This window comes from Callorhinus ursinus, unplaced genomic scaffold (genome assembly GCF_003265705.2).
Source record: "Callorhinus ursinus isolate GAN/ISIS: 27379988/994484 unplaced genomic scaffold, GSC_fseal_2.0 scaffold95, whole genome shotgun sequence".
NCBI lineage: Eukaryota > Metazoa > Chordata > Mammalia > Carnivora > Otariidae > Callorhinus > Callorhinus ursinus.
The window spans coordinates 517,527-540,315 of NW_027397157.1; the positions used below are offsets into that span (position 1 = coordinate 517,527).

The 22,789-nt window shown below is 35.9% G+C and overlaps 1 protein-coding gene across 1 annotated transcript in view; it reads right to left on the reverse strand.

Annotated features, from left to right (window-relative positions):
- IL1RAPL2 (interleukin 1 receptor accessory protein like 2) overlaps positions 1-22,789 on the reverse strand; it is a 638,741-nt gene that overhangs the window by 3,616 nt on the left and 612,336 nt on the right. The window contains exons 8-9 of the mRNA XM_073888769.1: positions 16,759-16,902; positions 11,184-11,354 (exon numbers count right to left, since the gene is read on the reverse strand). Coding sequence (XP_073744870.1) covers positions 11,184-11,354; positions 16,759-16,902 — 315 coding nt within the window. The remainder of the gene's footprint in view (positions 1-11,183; positions 11,355-16,758; positions 16,903-22,789) is intronic.

The window sequence follows — 22,789 nt, forward strand, 5'->3', positions numbered from 1 at the left end:
CTCTTTGTTCCAGGGAAGAGTAAGGGGTGAAGTTAGAGGTGGGGGATGGTGTGGAACAAACTGTAAAAGGGTAAAGGGGGAGTCTATCAGGTGAGAAGTCTTTGCCCTACTTTGTGGAGCAATTCTGAGAGTGAGGTAAATATGTTATAGCCTTTTCATGGTAGAAAAACACTCAACTAACTCTAGATTTATTTATTCTGCGGAATAATCCTTTTGCAATCATGCATCCCAAAGTCTTATCCACCAAAAAGGGAAACACACACATGTGTTAACAAATGGAGACTTGGACACAGGTGCGGCAACAGAAAGCTGTCTTTACTAAGTAGAGCACAAGGCCTTGTCTAATGTACAGTGCCCTCTAGCAGAAGCAGTGCTTACAGAAGCATAGCAACATTTGTCACTGCGAATCTGCCCAAGGTTACAGACTGCTTTCAAGGAGTCATGTCCAGTACATAGTGTGGGGCCACCAAACAGCCATTTGAAAAGAGAAACTTATTTTACAAATGCATATTTTACAGATATCTCTCTTTTCCAGGGTTTTATTTCCACCACTAGGAAGCAAGAACACTTTGACAAGCAAAAATGAGTAAATTTTCTACACATCCTATAGATAAACAAAAAACTTTTTAAGAGATACACATAGAATTGCTCATTTAACAATTTGTTGTTACTATTGTTTTGGTTTTTACTTAATACATTTTAGGACTTTCTCATGCAGTAGTTACAATGACTATTTGTAAGGCAATTTCTAATTGTAGAGGGAAGCTCTTAAGAATTTAAAGAGATTATTTATTCAGGGAAAAATCAGCATTGAAATCTGGAAAAAAATAAAGTAAATAAAAACAAAACAACAAAAAAAACAAAGCAAAATAAAAACACCACACAAGCAGCAATGGGGAAGTTATCACTCTGTAATTATCACTTAGAGAACTGGTGAAACAGAATGGAAGGAAAGGTAGAAAGTTTCAATAGAGTGGAAAAATTTTATCCCAATGTATCAACAGCTCTGACTCTTCATTTTCTTCCTTTCTTCCTGCTCCCAAAAAGAAAGAAGTTATGTGGGAAGCTTCATCATTAGAGGTTGGATCTGTAAGATACAGTAAAATAAACTATCATGCATCTTTCCCATTATTCTTTTCACCTTTCCTCCACACAAAGCAAAGCAAAACAAAACAAAACCCAAACCCAGAATCATGGCATCAGTGCAGGAGTCCATGAAAATACAGTTTTTCCAGGTAAATTATGAGTTAGTTGTTAATTTCATAGAGGAATTCTTCACAAAATAATTTACCAAGGGGTTATTCCAAGTAGTATTCTTCCCTCATTAATTGTAGTTTTCATTTAATTAAAAAAATGATGTGTATAAATTTTGTCAGGAGCACATCTGTCACATAAACTATGCCTCCATGAGCAACACTTTTTCTATGTGTTGAGATGTAGTGTAATTTACTTTTTAACTATAGTTTTAAAAAACAAAAGGTATGTCTATCTATACATATCTCTACTAAAAGAAAAAAAATTACAATCCAGGTGTCCACAGTCTTAAGAGAAACTATATACATACATACTAATTAATTTGATTGGAATTTATGGGCTTTGGCTTTTACTATCCTCTTTCCTGAATGGGGAAGGGAACAGGGTACAATTTTTCTTCCCATTTGTATGGTTCTCCTCCTTCATTTGTCTATTATAATTTGCCATTTGACAGCTAAGCCAAATGCAACAGTTAGGGTTTTGGAGGCTTCTTAGAGATTCATTAGACAGAATTTGCATTTGCCTCCAGAAGGAATGACTGTCAGGACAGATCCCACTATGCTAAGCTGCACAGGGTGTGGGTGTTGAAGGGAACCTTGGATAGAGGGAGTGGTCCCTGTCTCCTGCATACTACATTGGCTGTGCTTATCCTGGCAAAGCCTAGTGGAGAGTTGAGGCAACCATCCAGATAATTCCGGCTGAAAACCTGCTGTGGAAGAAAAAAAGGTCTGAATTATCCTGGTTTGCCCTATATATACATTAATCATATGCACTGGAGTCAGTCAGTCAGTACATCAAAATTTTCCCTGGGTAGACACAGACCAAGTGTCCCAAAGAAAACATGAGCCATTTGCTTGGGCCCTGAATTTCGTGTTCCATTTCACTTGGTGAAAAACCAAGTGGAAGTTTTCAGATGTGGAGCCCACATTTCACTTCTTGGGATGGTGATCAGTGGCTGGGCAGCAACCTCAATGTTTGAAAGCAGCTGGGGAGGTGCCTTTAAAAGCTGCCTGGCTCTAAGGAAAAGAAGGAGAGACTGTACACTAGCTTCCATATTCTGGCTGTCTCTCTGTTTTTCTCTCTATGTTTTTTTTCTCCACCCCCCAGCTCCTCTCTACCTCTCTCTTTCTTTCTTTTTCTGTCCTTTTTCTTTCTCCTTCTTGTCCTTTTATCTCCCTCTTTGCTTTCTTGCTCACTCTTTCTGCCTTTTCCTCTCTTGCTCTCCCTTCCTCTTTTTGTCTATCTCCCTTTACTCCCTTCCTTCCTCCTTTCTTAAGTCTTTACTTTCTGTCTTTTTATCTTTGGGAAAAAAAACAGGACCTAGCCATCATGGAAAATACAAGTAAACTAACAAGAGACCAAACAAGTAGAGTTAATATTTTTTACTTGCTAATCTTTAGCCAGGGAGTTGTTGCTGGCTTCTATGCAGTAAGTGCCCCAAATAATTTCCCTCTTACCCCCAGGTTGCATGTCTGCATCCAATGACTGTAAACTACAGCATGATCCATTAAGAACATGTCCTGTTTTTGTATGGTCTGTGAGCAAGGGATAGTTTTTTTAAGGGTTGTACAAAAAAAAAAAAAAAGGAATGTGATGCAACAAAGACCATATATGACCCACAAAGCCAAAAATATTTACTATCTGGACTTTTACAGAGCAATTTTGCTGCCCCTGAATTAGAGACCAATCAGGGGGTTTAGGTTTGGAAAAGTTCCAAATAAACTAAGCAGAAACAGGTATCATGTTAAGACACTGCCGGTCCATAGCTAGTGTAGTCTCTGACAGGCGGTGGTGTTTGCCATGGTAGAGCTGTGGTTTTGTGGGGGACATTTTAGAAATCTTCAGAAACCATTTTAAAAAGCTTGTTACCATGAAGAGATAATAAGGAAACTTAAAAAAAAAATCCCTAAATCCACAGCACACAGGAATATTCATTAAATCTTGCCTTGACTTATTCAGGCGAATTTAGCAACTGAGTACCAGGAATCCCTCAAAGGCCCTTTTTTCCCAAATAAAAAAAAATATAAAATATCCCTTAAATAAGAGGTCATTAAGTTATTTCTTTGCAGAATTTGATTTGAAGTGACTTATGATGACAGAAAAGACTAAAGAGGCTTGGGTCTGATAGTCTTCTGCTTCTCTAGACAAGGCTGTGAAACCATATCAAATTATCAGACACAAAATAAAGCTAATTACATTTAATCTATTTGTGATCTTAAAGAAAAAATCCCCTTGAACATAGTTTTGATAGGGGTGCCTGAGTTGGTATTGATTCATTTTTCACATTATAAGTGCAAGTGCAAAGAACCTTTTTTCTTTTGTCTATACTGAGAGTTGACGAAATTAGGAAATATTCTAGAAAGGAAATGCATTGTCACTAGGCCCTCTTTGGCATGTGTACTTATTAGAGAACGAAGAAGGGTCAAGTCAACAGGAAACAAGGAAAGTGACTACCTAAAACTATTAAAAGGAAAGCAAATTCAATTTAAAAATTTCTTTCAAGGACAGTTGTATAAACCAAAATTACAGGGCATTTAGAAAAGTAGAATTAGCTCTACAAAAGTGACTTGGAAACAGGACGTGTATTAACAAAGCAAAAATGTAAACTGAAGAAAGAAATAAAGCAATAAAATAGAAACAGGAAGAATGTCAGCCCCAAGAAATTGCTTCTAATGGGATGTGTATACTTTCCCAAAAGAACTCAATACCCTTCTAAATCTCAGGTGCTGAATCTACTGCAGATGTAGGCAGAAGAACAAGGGAGGAAAAAAAAACCCTTATATATTTAGGAATTTCCATGAGGTCTTGCTACTGCTTACTAACCACCTGATTTAACAAACTAATCAATTAGCTACTTGTAAATTATCTTATGTCAGGGTCATTGTTAGGGGTAGTTGGCATATTTTTAAAAAGTTAAAAGACAAATAGCCTGTAGACAAAGACATGATTTATTATTTTTCCAGGTTCAAATAATAATAGTTTAATAGACCCACAGCTATGTACATCCACTATCAGTTAAATAGACAAATCATTAGGATGAGACAAGATGCATTAACATAGATACTACTTCATTAATTTTTGGCCAACATTAGCTAATTAATAGCTATCAACAGTGGTATTTCTAAAACCTATAGGGTTAATATTTTAAGACTTAAAATCAAGATTTAATTTCTAAATTGAAATTAGAAATGAGTTATTTCTAATTGGTAAGATGGGTCCTTTCCTTTGACTGGTATGGAGAAACCAGCAAAAATAATAAAGGTTTCCTATGTATCAGAGAAAAATGTATTATTCAGCACTATATATTTGGGAAAGATTATTAGCCCCCTGGTATAACTAGACACTTATAATGAGGTACTTTATAATGTAGTCTCACTGAAAATACTATCTGCATTTTAAATAATGACGCTTAATACTAACCTATTGAAAGAGTTATATAGGTTGACAACCTGACTCTTTATCTTGGCTGATATTACTAAAGATTTGGGTCTTGATTCTGCCTCTGGGAGATACAAGATTCTGCCTGTGTTGTCTGCCACAAAGATTGAGGCAATAAAATTTTTATTTGAGTAGGTGTATGTGTGGGAAGGAGGGGCTTTCTAAACAGTGTGTGATATTACTTACCCTACAAAAACTTTCCCTTTCTCCTCCCTCTCCAAGTCCTTGGCTTGGTATTTCATAGATAGGTCATTGGGTTAAATTTTTTGGTAAGAGTTTTGTTCTCTACTGACTAATGTTAAGGATACTAATTAATTCTTATTGATAGGTTGGTTGATCAATGGTTAACATGGATTTGCTGGGACCTTGTAAGTACAGTGAACTATATTTATCACAGTTTTGACTTCGAAGACCATATTTCTGGTAGTGAGTCCCTTACTTTTGCTATTACATTTTACCTGTGGGTGGGTGAGGAAGCATGGCTGTAGGCAGAATCTACTCTGGAATATTGTCCACATCTCTAAATTCTTTCTCATCTCTCTTCACTTCTTTACCAAGAGTAGAGGTAGGTAATGGAACACATTCAGAGAATACTGAGGGAAAGATAATGTGGAGAGTAGCAAAAAAAGTCTGCAAAATGTCCTTCCCCTCCTCTTTTCTCCTTTACCCTCATGCCCTAGAAATTTGTAGATAGAATTAATCTAAATCAATGCAATCTTAGTGAATAAGGAACAAGACAACCTGGTCCTTATATTGTCTTTTCTGTGGCTCCTTTGTACTTACAGTTTTATCTTGGTCTTCTGCTCTTTTTTTTTTTAAGGTGCCTGTTCTTTGTGCCACTCAAGCAGTAGATTTCTTGATTGAAATTCTACACAGTTCTTCCTTAACCTCAAACTTTTGTGAGAAAACTTAGTCTATTGGCTTCAGTACATTTGGGGGCATACTGGGGTATAATTCCCTTTCTCTTGACTTTAACTTGAAGGGGATAGTGGGCATACCTAATTTTATTCCATGTGAGTAAATTGCCCACAATGTGTTAAATTTCCATGGTTGTGTATGTCACCCCTGCCTCACACTTTTTAGGTCACAGACATCAGAATGCCTAGAAAAGGATTTTATTACTCCCCAAGGAAAATACACTTGAATGGTGTCCAATATGTCCAGCTATTAGAGGAACTATTGGCAATGAGTACTTACAGATCCATGTACAAAAATATTTTTTGCATGCCTCACTTAGAAGTGACTAGGGATCATCTGACACCAGATGTATTCTCCACTCATTTGTCATTCCATTGTCAGCACAATCACATGGCTAGCACTAAGCATTAGAAAACTGAAGATTAGAATAGTGAGGAAATGCAAGAATGTAATCAGACATTATCATTTTCCCTTAAATTACTGAAGGAGTTATAGGATTCTTGAGTTTCACTCACTCAATTACTCCTTCAGTAATACTGATACTTGAGGCCAAATTCCTAAATATAACTTCAACAGACAGAGCTGATCAAACATATGTATGACAATATCTTTAGTTTTAATGTATTTCTCTAGCATAATAATGCATGAATAACTCACATAGAGATCCCCTCAGTCTTTCTATGAATAGAAGGGAAAATTGAGATAAATGCCTTTGAAGGATTTTTTTTCTCTTCAAAGTCCACTTAGATATTTATAGATTTTTGTAAAGCTTCAGACAGAACTGGCTCAATTTATAATTGTTAATAAATATTGCATATGCATTTTTAAGTACCTTGAATGTTTTCTCTCAAAGGCAAACAACAGCTACAGGATTGGGTTGTTTTTACTTTTAGTCTTAGAATGCTATTTTCTCCATCTGATCAGTGACCCTCAGCCAAATTCAATAACCTTTTATATTTTTATGTTTTTTAATCCCCACAGAAGCACTGAGATAAGATGGGATAGAGAACCTAAATGGTACTCATCCAAAAATGTTCCCAATCTCAGGATCTCAATTGCACAGCTGGGTTCTATTGGTCACATGTCAGCTTCAGAGCACATCTGTTCATTCCTCAAGGATCCACTAGGCCCCATGAACACAATGTGCTCTGTGTACAGTACTTTACACCACAAAACCCAGCAGCTGCAGGGGTGAGAAAATCTCTACTTCTCAAGTTTGTGTCTCTAGGCAGTTTGAGTAGGGTGTTTTCTATCTGGCTTTCTTTTGGTTGCCTGTCAGTTCTGACATTCAGATGCCTGTTGGCAACAAAGTTGCTTTTGCTATTCTCAGGACAGATGTTTCTAGCCTGGGAAGAGACAAACTAAATTTTTACTGGAAAGTAGGAATTCTTGCCACATTCAGGCACCAAACCTGAGAAAACATAAGGAAGATCCTGGCTACGGGCTCAAGAATGGAAAGGCAGGCCACTGCCAGGAAAATAATGTCCAGATCTGAAGACTTTTAGTTTTAGCCTTTAGGAAAAATATTTGTGTCAAATCTCCCCATCTCTGCTGCTTCATGATGGCCAAAGGACACTTCCCTAGTAGGGCATGTGGGAACAGTGCAGACACCACCTCACCTTGGAAAGTGACATCTTTCTATTGAAGCATTTTGAGAACTGTTGGTCATATGAGGAAGAGAGAGACTGAGACAGAGACAGAGAGAAGGTGGGGGGAGTCCCATTCATGTACTTTTGAAACTGTATGCATTGGAAAGGTTTGTGTATTAATGAGATTGAGTTGGAATACCATGAGAGTGGTGCAAAAGAAACTGAAGATACATCAAAAGTGAAGACATTAAACATTAATGGGATAATGTCATAGACCTCATTAATTTGATTCATAGAAAATTACTGTTGTAGATCAAGGATGATATTATGAAGTCTGCTTTTACAATCCTCAAAGGCCTCATTGCTAGTTTTTGGAGGAAGGAGTAGTCTTGGGTCAACATATTTTAAATGAGATGTGAGGGACAAACATAGCTTATAATATTGTAACTAGTTTTTCCCCCCAGGAATGTGTCTATATTTATATAGCATAACCTGTTAAATCTGTACCAATGGCTGCAAATACAGACCACAGAAGCTTCTTTAATAACACACATACACCAAGTCCAAAATGTTCTACTCTGTCATTCATGTGTAAATCAAGTATATTATTCATATACTTCATCGACTTCCTGAATGCGTGCTAAAAATGCCAAGGAAAAACTCGTTAATCGTGACATGGTGACTGCTCAGCCAGCTCTGAGATGTTGATGGAAAAAGAAAAATTGTCAAAGGGCCTTTTTAAGAACTTCTGCAGGTTACACTCGCAAATCGGAATTCAGAGAACATGAATTTCCTCATTCAGGAAGGAAGGATTAAAATCAAACACCCTCCAGTGGTTGCATCTAAAAACTGCATAGTTGTCCCAAATGGCTTACTTGTAAAAGGAGTCTTCCTGTGCACTATTGAGTACCCAGGATCCAAATCCCTGCTCAGTCCGAGGGTTGTATAATCTCAAAAAAAAAAAAAAAAAAGATCTTCTATGGACTATAAAATCTCTGCCATCCTAATTACTTCTTGGGTGTTTTTATGTTAAGTTCTTTAAATGTCAGGGTATACTAGGTGACAACGTCCTATCATCTCTTATTCAAAATGTTACAGTCCTCAACTCAAATCTTGTAGTTTTGAGCTAGGAAATATGGCCTATATAAGTGTGTTGATTCAATTGACCTGTCAGGTCACCAAAATAGACTATATGGGAGCATTAAGAAGACATAATTTTGGGATGCATCTCTTTCATCCTCATGTTGCCTGGGTCTGACTCTCACCTATGCATAATAGCTTCTTTTTTACATAATAAGCAAGTGTCATCTACTGAGTCTTAGGTAAAGTGACTCTCCTGTGTTCCATGTTATCCCCGTTTCCCTTTCTGATGTACACTATGGTGAAGCAACGTTTTCCAGTTCAGAAGAACTGGCGGAGTTGATAAAGACTGCCTATTGTGGTGCTAACAATTTTGGAATGCAAGAAGACAGAAAGCCCAGCACCACATTGAATCCTACTGAAGAGGACTTAACAGAGAATATAAATTCCACTTTGGTAATGATATGAATTTAACACAATTTAGGATATTATCACTCTAAAACTTGATTTTGCAGAATTTCTATATTTCAAAAGATGCTCCTGGCAAAATAGAAAAAAGAAATAGTAATTTAATAAATTAAGCAAAAATAGTAAAGAAATGTTTTTATTTTTCATCAACGTTCAACCCCTTATAAATATTCTTTCTAATATAAAAAAAGCAATATGCTCATTAGCTTATTTTAAGGACTGAGACTATTCCTATGAATTACAATTTTTTTTCTTTCAGTAGAAAGCTCTTTTTTAGCTTTCACATTTAGGTACTGTCATGCAAAAATTTAAACTCTTACTTATTGCATCCTCATTATTTCCTCCTATCTTAGACACTGCTCAAACAAAATCAACAAGCACCTATGAAGCACCCAATGAGCTCAAATTTTCTGCTAGATCATGACAGGAGTATGAGGATAAATGAAATACAGTCCCTGCCCTCATGGAGCTTACAATCTTGCTGAGTAGATAAGATATAAATAGATGGGAAAATATATAAAACAATAAAAGAATGTAAAATATCACAGGAGTAAAAAAGTTTATAGGCCAACAAGTAACTGTGCACGGTGAACTCTAGGGCTGGAGAAATTATTATGGGCTTTTTACATAGACAGTGATATAGAGAAGGCTAAGTAAGATTTGCAAAGATATAAAAGACTAGCATGAACAAAAGCATTGCAAGGACACACAATGTATATCAAAGGCACAGTGTGGTTAGAGTGAAAGGTATAAGTAGGGGAAATGGTAAGAGACAAGTTTAGGAGACCAATCTGGGCTAGCACCAAATTACAGAAGTGTTTAGCTGAGGGTTATGGATTTAATCGTATAGGAGATGGTAAACAATTTAAGGTTGAATGAGGGAGTGACATGATCAAGGAGTTATACACATTTGTGGAAATGGATGAGAAGAAAAATAAGGAAGGCAGAGAGTAATCAACATTGTAGTAATGAGGTGATTTGGACCTACACTAGAATGGTAGAACTGAGAATGGAGAAGATGCAATGGACACTGGATTTGGGAGAGAGATACAGAAGAATCCAAGATGACTCAGAGGTATCAGCAGGTTTCTTGGGTTTCAATCAATGTAGAAGTGGTATCTCAAGTCATAAAGATGAAGGGAATTACAGAAAGAAAAGAGTGGAATACTATGAGAAGGAGTTTGGGGAATTATTATGTTTGTGGTACAGGGAGATAATGGACCAGTAAATATTGTCTTCTTTGTTTCTATGTACATTTAAGTGTGCGTATTCATGTGCATACAGAAACATACTTGGATACATATGCATTCTGAGAAAAGAGATAAACAACCAAAATCCAAGTGTTTCAAATTATCTCCTTTCAGTTTAGCGGCCTTGGTGGACTGCTGATAATTTGAATAAATGTTATGGAGTAATAGCATGATCTAGTGGATTGAGAACCAGAGTCAAATAGATCTAGGTTCTAATCCTAGCTCTACCATTTGCCAGCTATCTGATCCTGGACTTCCTGAACTTACTTTCTTATCTGTAAGGTGGGGGTAATAGTATCAGCTCTTTTTCCACATAGGGTTATTATAAACATGAAATGAAATTATGTGAAAATGGAAAATATAACTTTAATTTTGTTATCACATGTGTACAAATTACCATATTCTGATTTGTAGTCACATTTGAATCCCCCCTCAAGGATATTAATATAAACTCACATGCAAACTAATTCTAGCAGTTTTATTTTCCCTCAATGGCATTTTAAACTCTTTACAGGGAGGGACATATTTTAGGCTTTTCTGTATTCCCCTTACACTTTAGCCTGTACAGCACTCTGAACATGAACAGGAACTAAATATATATTTTTTACTTGAACCTGAATTTATTCTAAAAGCTCAAATATAGCTTTCAGTATGTAGCATAATTTAAAAGTAGCATTCAAGCCCATCTAGTCCAGATCTTCTTTAAAATAATTTAAATACACAGTGAAAGTGCTATACCCAATGGCCTCACATACATATTTTTTAATGTGGATTTTTTCTATAAATCTGGAAATGAATAACAAGGCATATTTTCAGTCATTAGTGACAATGACTGTAGGTACAAGTGGAAACACAATGACAGAAGACCAGTTTTGGAACTGAAATGCCTTGAAAAGACTTTGACTCATAGAGATTTTTTTAAGGATCATCATTTTCTCAGAACACTAAGGCAATATAATAAAAAAATACCACTAAGGCACAATTTTAAGACCATACCTAAAATGTAAGTGAGAGTGCCTTTTTAAAAATTTGGGTGCTAGAACACAGGCATAGTGGAGAAATTTGAATTTAATAAAATCTCCTGTGAGAAATAACTATCTAAATATTTGGCTCTGACATCCGAAGCCTCCATATAACTTCATAAAAGAAACAAAACTTTTTAAATATAAAACTTGAAAGTACTTACTTCCACTTGGAATCAGGTCCCTTTCTGGGATGAAGAGTTTATATCCATAGTGTTTTTCCAGGACATCTGGCAGTATTTCAAGAGCAAACTGCTCTTCTTCAGGATTGTCACAGTCTAAAGTATCTTGGTCCACTTTTGTGTAAGACAGATAGGCATCATATTCTTTGTTGTCTTAAATATAAAGAACAAGTGGGTTTTATGTATTAGTAGGTTCTCTTTAACTACTAAAATTCTATAACCACTAACAGGCTGAACTAAGCACTATAATTAGTGACTGTCATTAACAATTAGAAAAAAAATAAACCACATGCCATGTTATAAGAAATCTAGTACATTTCCACATAACCTAGTCATATGACATGAGCTTAAACTGTTATGGTAATGGGAAATATATAGTCAGGACAGAATAAGAGAGAGAATTATTATTTTGACTTTTGGTGACTATACATATTTGTGATGTTCAGTGATGTGTGAATGATTAGCTCAGTGTGTTTGAATGCAGGACTAAATAGACCAAAGTCATGGATTTGAACTTTTTCTGTGCCAGTTGGCTTGGCTCTGTTACTTGGTCACAGACTATACCTCGTTTGCACAAATATGTGCAAGAGATCCAACAGGGGCTGGGCCCTAGAGTGTGGAAGATCAAAATAATCCAGCCTCACTCCTGGAGACACTACTCACAACACATGCCATATTTCCAGTTGGTTAGTATCGTCATCTTCATATACAAAAAGTAGTTCATTACTAAATATTAGAGACAGCAGCTGGGTTTTATACAAGCGCATTGTCTGTTATTCTTGTTCAATCCATGGCCAAATAATTTGACACAAGCTTCCAAAAGACGCCTTTGTTTCAAAATATACATCCTTCCATTATTGCTAAGCTTTGAGAAAGTATTTTTTTTCCACCTTTGCTGTACTGGCTCAGAGCCAGTCTCTCCAAAGAGAAAATGTAAAATGTTTATATATTTTTCCCTAAAAATTATTAATGAATACAGCTACTCAATCTATTAGTCCCCATTGGTTTTAGAAAGGCCACATTGGAAAAGTTATAGTGGTTTTCAAAATTCCCTTATTTATATAAAATTATTTTTAAAAGTTAATATAGTGAGCATAGACTTAAGTGAAATTGTTAATATTTAGTAAACCTTGTTACTTGCAAATAATAATTTTAAAAGATAGGCAAATATTTTAGGATTTGTTTCTAAACCTCATCAATATTTTCCATTAAAGCAGACCTGATTAGAATATTGCTAAAACCTGACCAAAAGGTAATTTACAGAATGAAGCACTCATCTATACCATTAATGATTTAGTTCTACCTACTAAAGGAGAAATAAATGATAGGCATATGAAGAGATATAAATACCTTAGGGTAGAAGTACGTGGGACCCCCTGACTATCTAGAGATATCTGAGGCAGGATTATATTGTTCTAATTCTAGTAAGATTCCAGTCTTCACCACCCCCACATGAAAGGAACTCTGGTTATTTATGTTATGATGGTGCCTGAAGCCAAGAGGTTTTTCTTTAGCATGTCCTCTGGCTGGAAAAGGCTTCCGTAAACCTTGGTTGGGTTACTTGATTGCCAAGAAGCAGATGCACATGAAGGACTGCCCTGGATAGTTGAGATCATTTGGCTTATAAATGGGGCACATTCCACTCTTATGCATAAAACACCACTTGGAAGTGAGAATGTTCATAAGCAATGCTAATGTAAGAACCTCCTGGTAATCTTAGCACCTCTGCCCCTGTTCCAATCAAGCTCAGGATGCACCTGCAAGCCCTTGACTTTCTCCAGCTATAATTACTCACCTGGGACTTAGAGCTGCCGATGATACACAGCTGGAAGAATAAAATAGGCCAAAGGACAAACAGATCCATTCCTATGAACAGAATGTATTTCATTGTTCTTAATGGATGGTGCTGCTGCCTCAAATTCTGCAATGTAAGACTAGACCCTTGTTTCCTCTGACTTTGATAACTTTTCTACCTCACAAACTCCCTAAATTCAACTACTTATTAATTTATTCTACAATGATTTGTTGAGCATCTACTATGAGCTAGCCATCTGCAATGACTACCTCTTTCACTCATATGACCAGGCCTTTATACTTTTGCCTCCATTGCTTATCCTAAGACTATTTGCCCTCCAACCATGCCTAAACTCACATATTCCTGGTCCTTATGTGCTTCATCTATACCCTAATATAGGTGATGCTACAGACTTTCTTCTAGAAAGATATTGCTATATTTGCATATCCCAAATCAAGTTATAATAATGAATATGGATGTCTTTGATATGTGTTAACACCCAACACATCTGGATAATAAATTTTACCTAACATTCTAGAAGCACATCATTCTTTTGGAAAAGGGTTGCTTCTGATTTTAGTCATGTCCCTTTAAAATGAACTAAAGATAAAGAGCTTATAGTGTCTGGACAGAACAGGAAGACCGCTCTCAAAGCCACCATGTCAGATGTCCCAGAAGCTCTAGGATGCCAGCTAGTGAGCAAGCAGTGATGCAGATGCCACAGTTTAAAAAATGCACTTCAGTCTTATATAGACAGCCAAGAAAACCTCATGAATGGCCACAGCTGTTGCTCACAGAGAGGAGCAAGATGGAAGAGCAAAATCAACAACATGATGCAAATAAGGTTACAACAAGGCCTGAAAATTGTTTTAAAACCAAAAGGCAATGCAACAACACCACTTTGCGAGGCAAGGCTAATGAGCCCTCCTCTGTGTTAAATCATGCTGACTAAGCTCATCTAAGGAACCAGAAAATAGAGCACAATGCAGATGGCAGAGAATCGTAAGTAAGAGGGCTTGCACAGCAATCACCATAGGCATGTTGTTCCCAATGAAGAGAGAAGTTATGAGGAAGGGAACCAAATTATGGAAGAATTTTCCTGTTGTCACACCTGTCCTTCCCAGTTTTTAAAGCTCATTTTAATCCTGTTTACCACCAGGAAGCCATTCCTGTTTACAACCCAGTTCTTCTAGGGCTATGCTAAACACAGGGTTAAGTCCTTAGCTTCTAGAGTGCAGACTGTGTAACATTGTTGATTTTATATACCTAGTGCCTACTATAGTATGTGTGTGTGTGTGTTGATCCAGATGAGGAATATAAGTAAATATATCATACATAATGCCTGCCACATAGTAGACACTTAATAAATATTTAATGACTGAACAACTCAAAGGTCAAATAAATGAAGCAATCATGGTTTGGTGGATTAAAATGAAATGAATTTCATAAAAAATGGCTAAGAAGTCAGTCTGTTGGATTGATTTTATTTTATAAAAATAAGGCAATTTTATAAGACCTTTCAGAAAATGCTACTATATATATGAATCAAAAAGAAAACATGAACAAAAAGTATAAGGATAAAACTAAGTTGTGTCCATGAGATGCCAAAGTATTTAAACAAAGAAATGAAAAATTCAGAAGTTATTTAGCTGGTATTTGGCATCATGAAACTGAGTATTTCTAAAAGAGCTTTAATATTCATTTATTCATCCTCACCACATACCTGCTGACTTTTTAGTTTCCATTCAGCTAGTACAGGTTGTGGATTTAAGGTCTAAGTTTCCATGTAGGAATAAAAAAATATTTGAATTCTCCTTCCTAATGAAAACCCTTGAAGTCCCTTCCCTCCACATTACATTTTCTCCCTAAAACAATTGGTTTGGAATCAATACATACAATTCTCTAATAAAAATGCTCTAGATTATTTGTCATCTTTGACCACATGGACCACACTGGAGATGTAGAAGCAAAGTGGAATATTTTATCCCTGAAATGTCCTATGATGCTAGCACGAATTTAATCTTAAAAATATGTACTACAATTGATCAGTTAATCTGGATTATTTGGTATGGGTGATGAATATAATTAATTACTGCAGATTAACTTAATAAATTGTATCATCACTTACAGAGAGTATTGACAAATTGCTTATATTCATGACTCAAAACAAATTAATCACAGGAGCCTCCCTTTCAGGTTCTTTCATTTAGACAATGCATCTTACATTACCAATTGGATAATTTAGCCACTTGTTGGCACCTGGGAATCAGTGATTTTTTTCCTCAGTAGCACATTTCATCTAGTTATTTTACATGTGCAGGTAAGAAGTCATATTTTTCTGTATTAATTCCTGTATATAAAAACTGATTGACCACACTTTCATATATATTGTTGGAGCACATCATTATGGTTAGAACAGGCTTTAATCTCTCATTTTGAAACTATGTCTGAATAAGGGTCTGTAGTACTTTTAAATGGGATGCTATAATAATTAGGTAAATATACTGCTTTGATAAAGAGCATACATATGTATACTCATCAAACAGCATTTCTCTAATTGACTATGAAAACATAAAAGTCAATTAAAATCCACTCATATCATTATTTACATAATAGAAAACATAGGACCAATATCAAAGATTCCTCAAAACTTGTTTTACAGTCACCACTCTGCCCTTCTTCTACCACTATAAAAATAAACAAAATCATGAATCCTTCTCCTTTGAGGTAAGACCATGATCTTAGAAAAACAAAAGCTCTAACCTTAATTATTTCAATATAATGAAAAATAGAATCCAAATCTGACTTTTTAATGACTTAGAAATGGACTTCTTTTTAATCTTGGTTTACCTAAGGCATTGCACACATATATTTCTAAGAGTTACAGTAGTTTGTGGGTGATGACTTTATGCATATCGAGTTACATGTCATGATTTCTTATTGGTATTGATTTGATATATGGTAATTTATTCTCTTGAAAAATTAAATCATTTTAGAATGTTCAAAGAAACAAGGCTCAATACAAGGCTTTATTTATATTTCATTCAAAAGATTTCCAAGGACCCTAGATGGCAAACATAAGAACATTATAAACTACATTCTGAATTTCTATCCTTTAAAGTCATTTCTGAGACTGGTTCTACAGTCATCCAAAATATGTGGATCCAGATACACTGTGAGTTTTAAAAAAGAGAATCTTCATAGCTTTTAATCTGTTTCCTAAATGATTTATTTTTTCAAGGCCAGGAATAGCTGAAAATGATCTGTACCAAACAATGAATCATGGAACACTACATCAAAAACTAATGATGTATGGTGATTAACATAACATAATAAAAAAATTTTAAAAAAATGATCTGTACCTAAATTTGAATTTTCTGGAGGAAAATAATGGAATTGATTCTTAACTTATTTCTTAGTAAGGGGAGGCTTTTGACAGCAATTGTTTTAGTTCCTGATCAACTCATGTCTCCTTGTTAAATTGTTTAATTGTAAATAATGTCAAACATTACAAAAATAAAATAGTTTCCAAGAACATCCATATATCCTTTACCCAGATTCTCCTATTGTTAATATTTTCTCCCCTTTGTCTCTTTCTTGATAAATACATAATTTTTCCTGAACATTTTGAGGGGTAATTTGCTTTAGTCATAGCCCTGTAACTCTAAATATTTCATCATGTATCTCCTAAGGATAGGAATATTCTCCTACATAATCACAAATTCATGCCTTTTAATTGAATTTGAATAGGAGACAGCTTACCATTGGTAGTTTCATCACTTCCAAAATGCTGTCGGTAGAAGAGCATCAACTCAATATTGTAGCATTTGTAGATGACCACAAGCAGTACAAGGAGGAGGAAGATTGCTCCCAGGCCTCCTGCAAGTTCAATTTTGTAGATTAAATCTGGAACCAACAGAATAAACAGGAAAGGGTAATTAAATCAGCAACACTTGGGATCTTTCCATATTTCTAGTCTGTAAGATGCACAGCCCTTTCTGCTTTTCTTTCCAAAAGATTCTTGCTTAATGCAGTAAGTAGCTTTGTTCTCGACACATTTGTGTAAATCAAATTTTCATAAAATTAACTCTTTTCTAAAGACTGGAATACTTTTCCTGTTGAAAGTGATGTCTATTTGAAAAGGAATAGTCACTACCAATTTGTTCTGAACACATCTAGATCTTACATATATACTTTAATTTTAAGTGTATCTCAGGGAACTGTTAGAACTGTCTTTTTCTGGGTCTAGGGCCAATATTTTGTTGTTTCTGGTAGATTATCTTATTGACTTAGTAAGATTACCATCTAGTACTTCTCAGGCCACAGGCCCTATTCTTCTACATGAGAACAGCATCATAAAATTATTCTCAGAATCAAATAAAATTGAATGAGCTTGCAAGATTTAACCGTTTCATTTAACCCTAGGAAAATAATCCAATAGAAGGTAACCTGGGAAAATTAGCTTATCCATTTTCCCTACTTATTTGAATAAATGACTATTATATGTATATAATATAATATGCCCAGTGGGGCTAAAATTGAATGAGAAACCCAGGCTAATAATTTGGACTATTCACCCAACACTACACTACCTGATAGTAGCCCTAAGCTGCTCCAGTGGGGCACCTCTAGAACTCTAATAGCTGGAACAATTAAATCAACACATAATGGAAGGAGACAAAACGTATCCTAGGCTCAGAGAATGTGACTTACTTGTAGCTTAATTAGTGATCTTAACAAATCTAAGGGGTATCATCAAAAAAAGTGGATAGTACCATGGAATTTAGAGAAATGGGAAGTCAGAAGAGAATTTAGAATGTGAATTCAGCAATGTCTAGAAGAGAAATGCTGAATCTGAAAGACACCAGACCAGAGACATATTTTCCCCTGTGAAATAGGGATATTCATTCATCTTAACATAACATAGATAAAATTGCCTAAAAGATTAGCTAACCTCCCCTTAATCGAATTCCATAATTACTAACTGACTTTTTTTTTTATTGCCAGTTCTGCTTACCATGTAGCTAGAAACTGGAAAAGAGAGTGACATTCTAGTTTGCATATCAGTTGTTTATGAGTTTGGTTGACATCAATCAGCCTCCCTGGATAGGTTAATTCTGGGGCACTGTCAAAATCAAATTTCTGACCATGACAGACTGCCACTCCTGAAGGTTCTTAACAACCAGATTGTCAACCTTTCCCTGGGGATATCCCTGTCTCTACATAGGCTTATTGCTTAAGAGAAAGTAGTCAGGCTTAATATGACAATTAAGATTAAGGAAAAAGATAAACATATATAATATATACTACATATAATTTTTACTATACATATACTGCATAGTATATATAATATACTGCTACATATATATAATAGATACTACAAGTAATATATATGATACATAAAATTTTCAACCAGTCTATTAATCTATTCTTTAAGTAAACCTTTAGGGCAAGAATCCTATAGGGCAAATTTATAGATGAAGAATCTGAGACTCAGTAGTTTAATTCACTTACTCAAGGTCATACACCTAAGAAGTGGCCAAGATTGGACTTGAGCCTAGATATTCTAATTTCAAATTCAAGACTCTTTTTGTTACATGATAGTTTTATAAGCTTCAGCCTTCAGGTTTCCTTTTGCTTCTCCCTTTTGCTCCATAGAACTGTTGGTAATGCTTCATGAGAACATGTAACTTGCAGTAAATTTTGGCTCCTCTGCCCTTTTAATTACAAGGAAATAACCTAAACTACAATTTACCAGGCAGAATGAAAGGACTGAGTGGGTCTCAGGCACTTCATTAAAGGATACTGAAGAATTCTGTAGCTGTACCAAAGAGAAAAGAGGGGCCCCCTGGAGTCCAGCATATGTTTTAGGTTTCATGGGGAGAGAGGGAATTTGGTCTTGGAAAGGAGGTAGAGTAAGAGAAGAGATGGTAGAAGCCAGAGACAGCATGGCCAATCAGAAAAGCCACTGAGTGGAAATATAAGAAGCATAAATAAATGTCACTCTTTTTGAATAAGGAGAGAGGGGGAATGATGGAGAAAGGAAGGGAGTGGGACTGCTGTGAGGGACAAAATATATTAATAAAGAATATCATGAGCAGACCCATAATGAGTAGGGATAGGAAACGAATCTATCTCTGTCCTGCCTGCAGTGAGAAGTAGTCATTTTGAAAATTGAGCCACAGGGTGCCTGGGTGGCTCAGTTGGTTAAGCGACTGCCTTCGGCTGAGGTCATGATCCTGGAGTCCAGGGATCAAGTCCCGCATCGGGTCCCTGCTGAGCAGGGAGTCTGCTTCTCCCTCTGACCTTCCCCCCTCTTATGCTCTCTCTATCTCATTCTCTCTCTTAAATAAATAAATAAAATCTTTAAAAAAAAAAAGAAAATTGAGCCACCAGGTAAAAAAACCCTATCATACATTAGATCTGCTTCCTGCCCTCTATATAGAAAGTAGCTCCTCAGGAGCCACTGCATACCTCTATATGGGTGGTAAGGCAGGCTTGCTTATGAGACCTGTGTGGGGCTACAATATCAAAATCTTTGCTTGTTTTCTCAGCATCTTACATCATTTATGCATTCTTAACAGCCAGTGTTAAATTGACAGAGCAATGATTTTTTTTTTTGTTACTCTAGAAACTGACTTCTCTTTGATCTTAGGACATTGATTGACTTGATTCAACATGTTTTTCCTGCTATAAAATGTTCATTTTATGTTGTAAATATTTTGGACTCTTTCTCTTTCTATATATTTCTCTCTCTGTCTCTCTCTCTGGTCAGAATAGACTTCAACTGCTTTCAAATTCACCAAATGGGAATTTTTTTCAGCAATTTCTATGCTATTTACAGAGTAGAGTTGCTATTAGGTAGATGGAAAACTTCAGCAGTAGGAACAATTTGTGCTCCCAAGTAGCAGACACCTTTTTTCAGAAGTAAATTTATGGAAGAAAATCATGGTGTGAAAAATACCTTTGTGGTTTGGGGGTCCATTTTATAAAAATGTCTTTGAAAGACATTACCTAATGATGGCTGTTTACATTGAAAACTGTGTACCTACTCCCTGAGATTCAAACAGTATTCTTTCATTCAGCCCAGGCAGAGACATTAAAAGGGAAACATGCATCCTATAATCAGAGAGCAGAATTGCCATCACCCAGATTACACCTGGCTTTTCTTTTGTCTTCTGTTTTCAATTGCCATTTTCCATCTCAGTAGGATCTATACTTCTATTTCCTGAGAAGGCAAAAGTCATTTTATTTGGACTGTGTCTTATATACACATCACAAGGATAGCTACATCTAGAACAGCAAATATTTATGGGATTGTAACTTTTTGTAGGCACTAAAAGTACAAGTGTAGTTCTTTTTAACCTTCTTAGTTTGAACCCAACTATTTCTTCACTTTGAACATGAAGATCAGACATTATAGAATGGGACAAAGAGCAGTTGAAGCCAAGGGACTAGAGAGAGGGAAGACTGGAAATGTTTTGAGCTAGCTCATAAGTTGGGAAGCAGGTTAAGCGATCCCACCTGAGGGTTTCCTATGGAGATTGGGGTTCAGCATGGGGCAGTAGCACTTGGAATGAAGAGAGAGATTCAGTGATAAGATTTGTTTGTGGGAAAGGCAGTATGGCAGAGAAGAAACAATTACCAGAATTTCCTTAGCATAAATTCAGTCTTGGTTCACACACACACACACACACACACACACACACACACACACACACACACAAATAAGATAGACTTCTTACTAAAATATTAGTTGTAATTGTTGATAATAGTTCATTAGGGAGTGAGCAAGTGGTAGGCACAGGTAAAAGATGCATAGGTAAGGGTTGTTTTGCTCTGAGAAAGCCTGACCCTGTTAACTGGATATATTAGACATGAGTTTTCATCTTATGAAAGGCCTTTTCACTGTATGAAAGGATTCATCAAATGTTTCTTCTCTGTAATTATCACTTAGGGCATTTTCAATGTTTGACTTACAGCTCATCAGGAATTTATTGTTCCATAAAAAAAGCCATACTCATATTCCAGGTGGAAACACTGCAGCCACTGAGGCCAGGGTATGCTGTGATAAAGTTTGAAATGTCCAACTCCAAAGGAAACATCTGAAGTTTTGCAAGACAAGCCAGAGCTCAGTCTGATTAAAAATACTGGAGCAGAGCCATAAAGCTTCTCACTCTTTTCTGGAGCTCTACCATATTGCTGAGAGCTCCCAAGGAAAATGGAATAAGCGAAGATGAACTGTATTATTTTGCAAAGCACAGTGAAAAAATTTAACTGCTACCTAAACAGAGACTGCACACTGGTATACCATGCCTCCCAAAAGGTTTTATTGTTCTATATAATATTTCCAAAAAGTGAATACTAATATTTAAAAACCAAAAGATTGCATACCTAGTCTTTCAACTTAACTTGAAAATTCAGAAATTCTCTTATCCCTGGGTTTACATTTCAGCAAGCATAGCAATAATCTCCTAGGAAAGAGTAGTGATTACCCCTTTAAGATGAGACATGTTTTCTCTAGTCTGTGTTTTTTTTCCTAATATCCAGCCTCTTAAAAAAAAAAATTCACTATCTGCCTGGCCCCTGAGATATTTAAGTTTTCAACCCCCAATCTGGAAAATGAATTTCTTTAAAAAGAGAAATGCATTTAGATAGCCCAGGGCAGACACTAGTCAAGATAAAAATCACAGATAAATCCTTTTTTTACCAATCCCTGTTATCTATCTCCATCCTATTGCTCTGGCCCTCTAGGAGGAGCATTTTCAACCAACAAATATTTTTGAACACCTACTATGTTGTCTGCCCTAGGGATACAGCAGTAAATAAGGTAGGAAAAGTCCCTGTTCTCATGAAGTTTATATTGTAGTGAGGCAGGGGAGATAAAAAAATAAATACCCCACCCCCAACCCACTTCCGTGATGGGCATTAAGGAGGGTACATGATGTGATGAGCACTGGGTGTTATATGCAACTGATGAATCATTGAACACTTCATCAGAAACTAATGATGTACTATATGTTGGGTGATTGGATTTAAATAAGTAAAAAAAGAAGAAAATAAATATGTAATAAGATATCAAATAGTAATAAATACAATAAACAGAAATAAAGCCAAGCAAGAGAAAAAAAGAAAAAGAAAGTGATGGTTAGTTCATCAGTGAATGATTAGATCAAGAAAATATGTCATACATATATATAATTGAATATTATTTCACTTTGAAAAAGAAGGAAATCCTGTCATTTACTAAAACATGGATGAAACTGGAGGGCATTATGCTAAGTAAAGTAAGCCACAGAGAGAAAGACAAATATTATACTGCATGGTATCACTTCTATGTTTATCTTTATCTAAAAAAAAAAAAAACCTGAAGTCATAGAAAAAATGAGTAGGAAAATGGTTGTCAGGGGCTGGGAGAAAATAGGGAGAAATTGGTAAAAGGGTGCAAACTTTCAGTTGTAAGATGAATAAGATCTGAGAATCTATTTTTTTAAAGATTTTATTTATTTTATTTGAGAGAGAGAATGAGAGAGAGAGCACATGAGAGGGGGGAGGGTCAGAGGGAGAAGCAGACTCCCTGCTGAGCAGGGAGCCTGATGCGGGACTCGATCCCAGAACTCCAGGATCATGACCTGAGCCGAAGGCAGTCGCTTAACCAACTGAGCCACCCAGGCGCCCAAGATCTGAGAATCTAATGTATAACATGGTGACTGTAGTTGATAACATTGTATTGTATAATTGAAATTTGCTAAGAGGGCAGAATTTACATGTTCTCACCAAAAAAAAAAAAAAA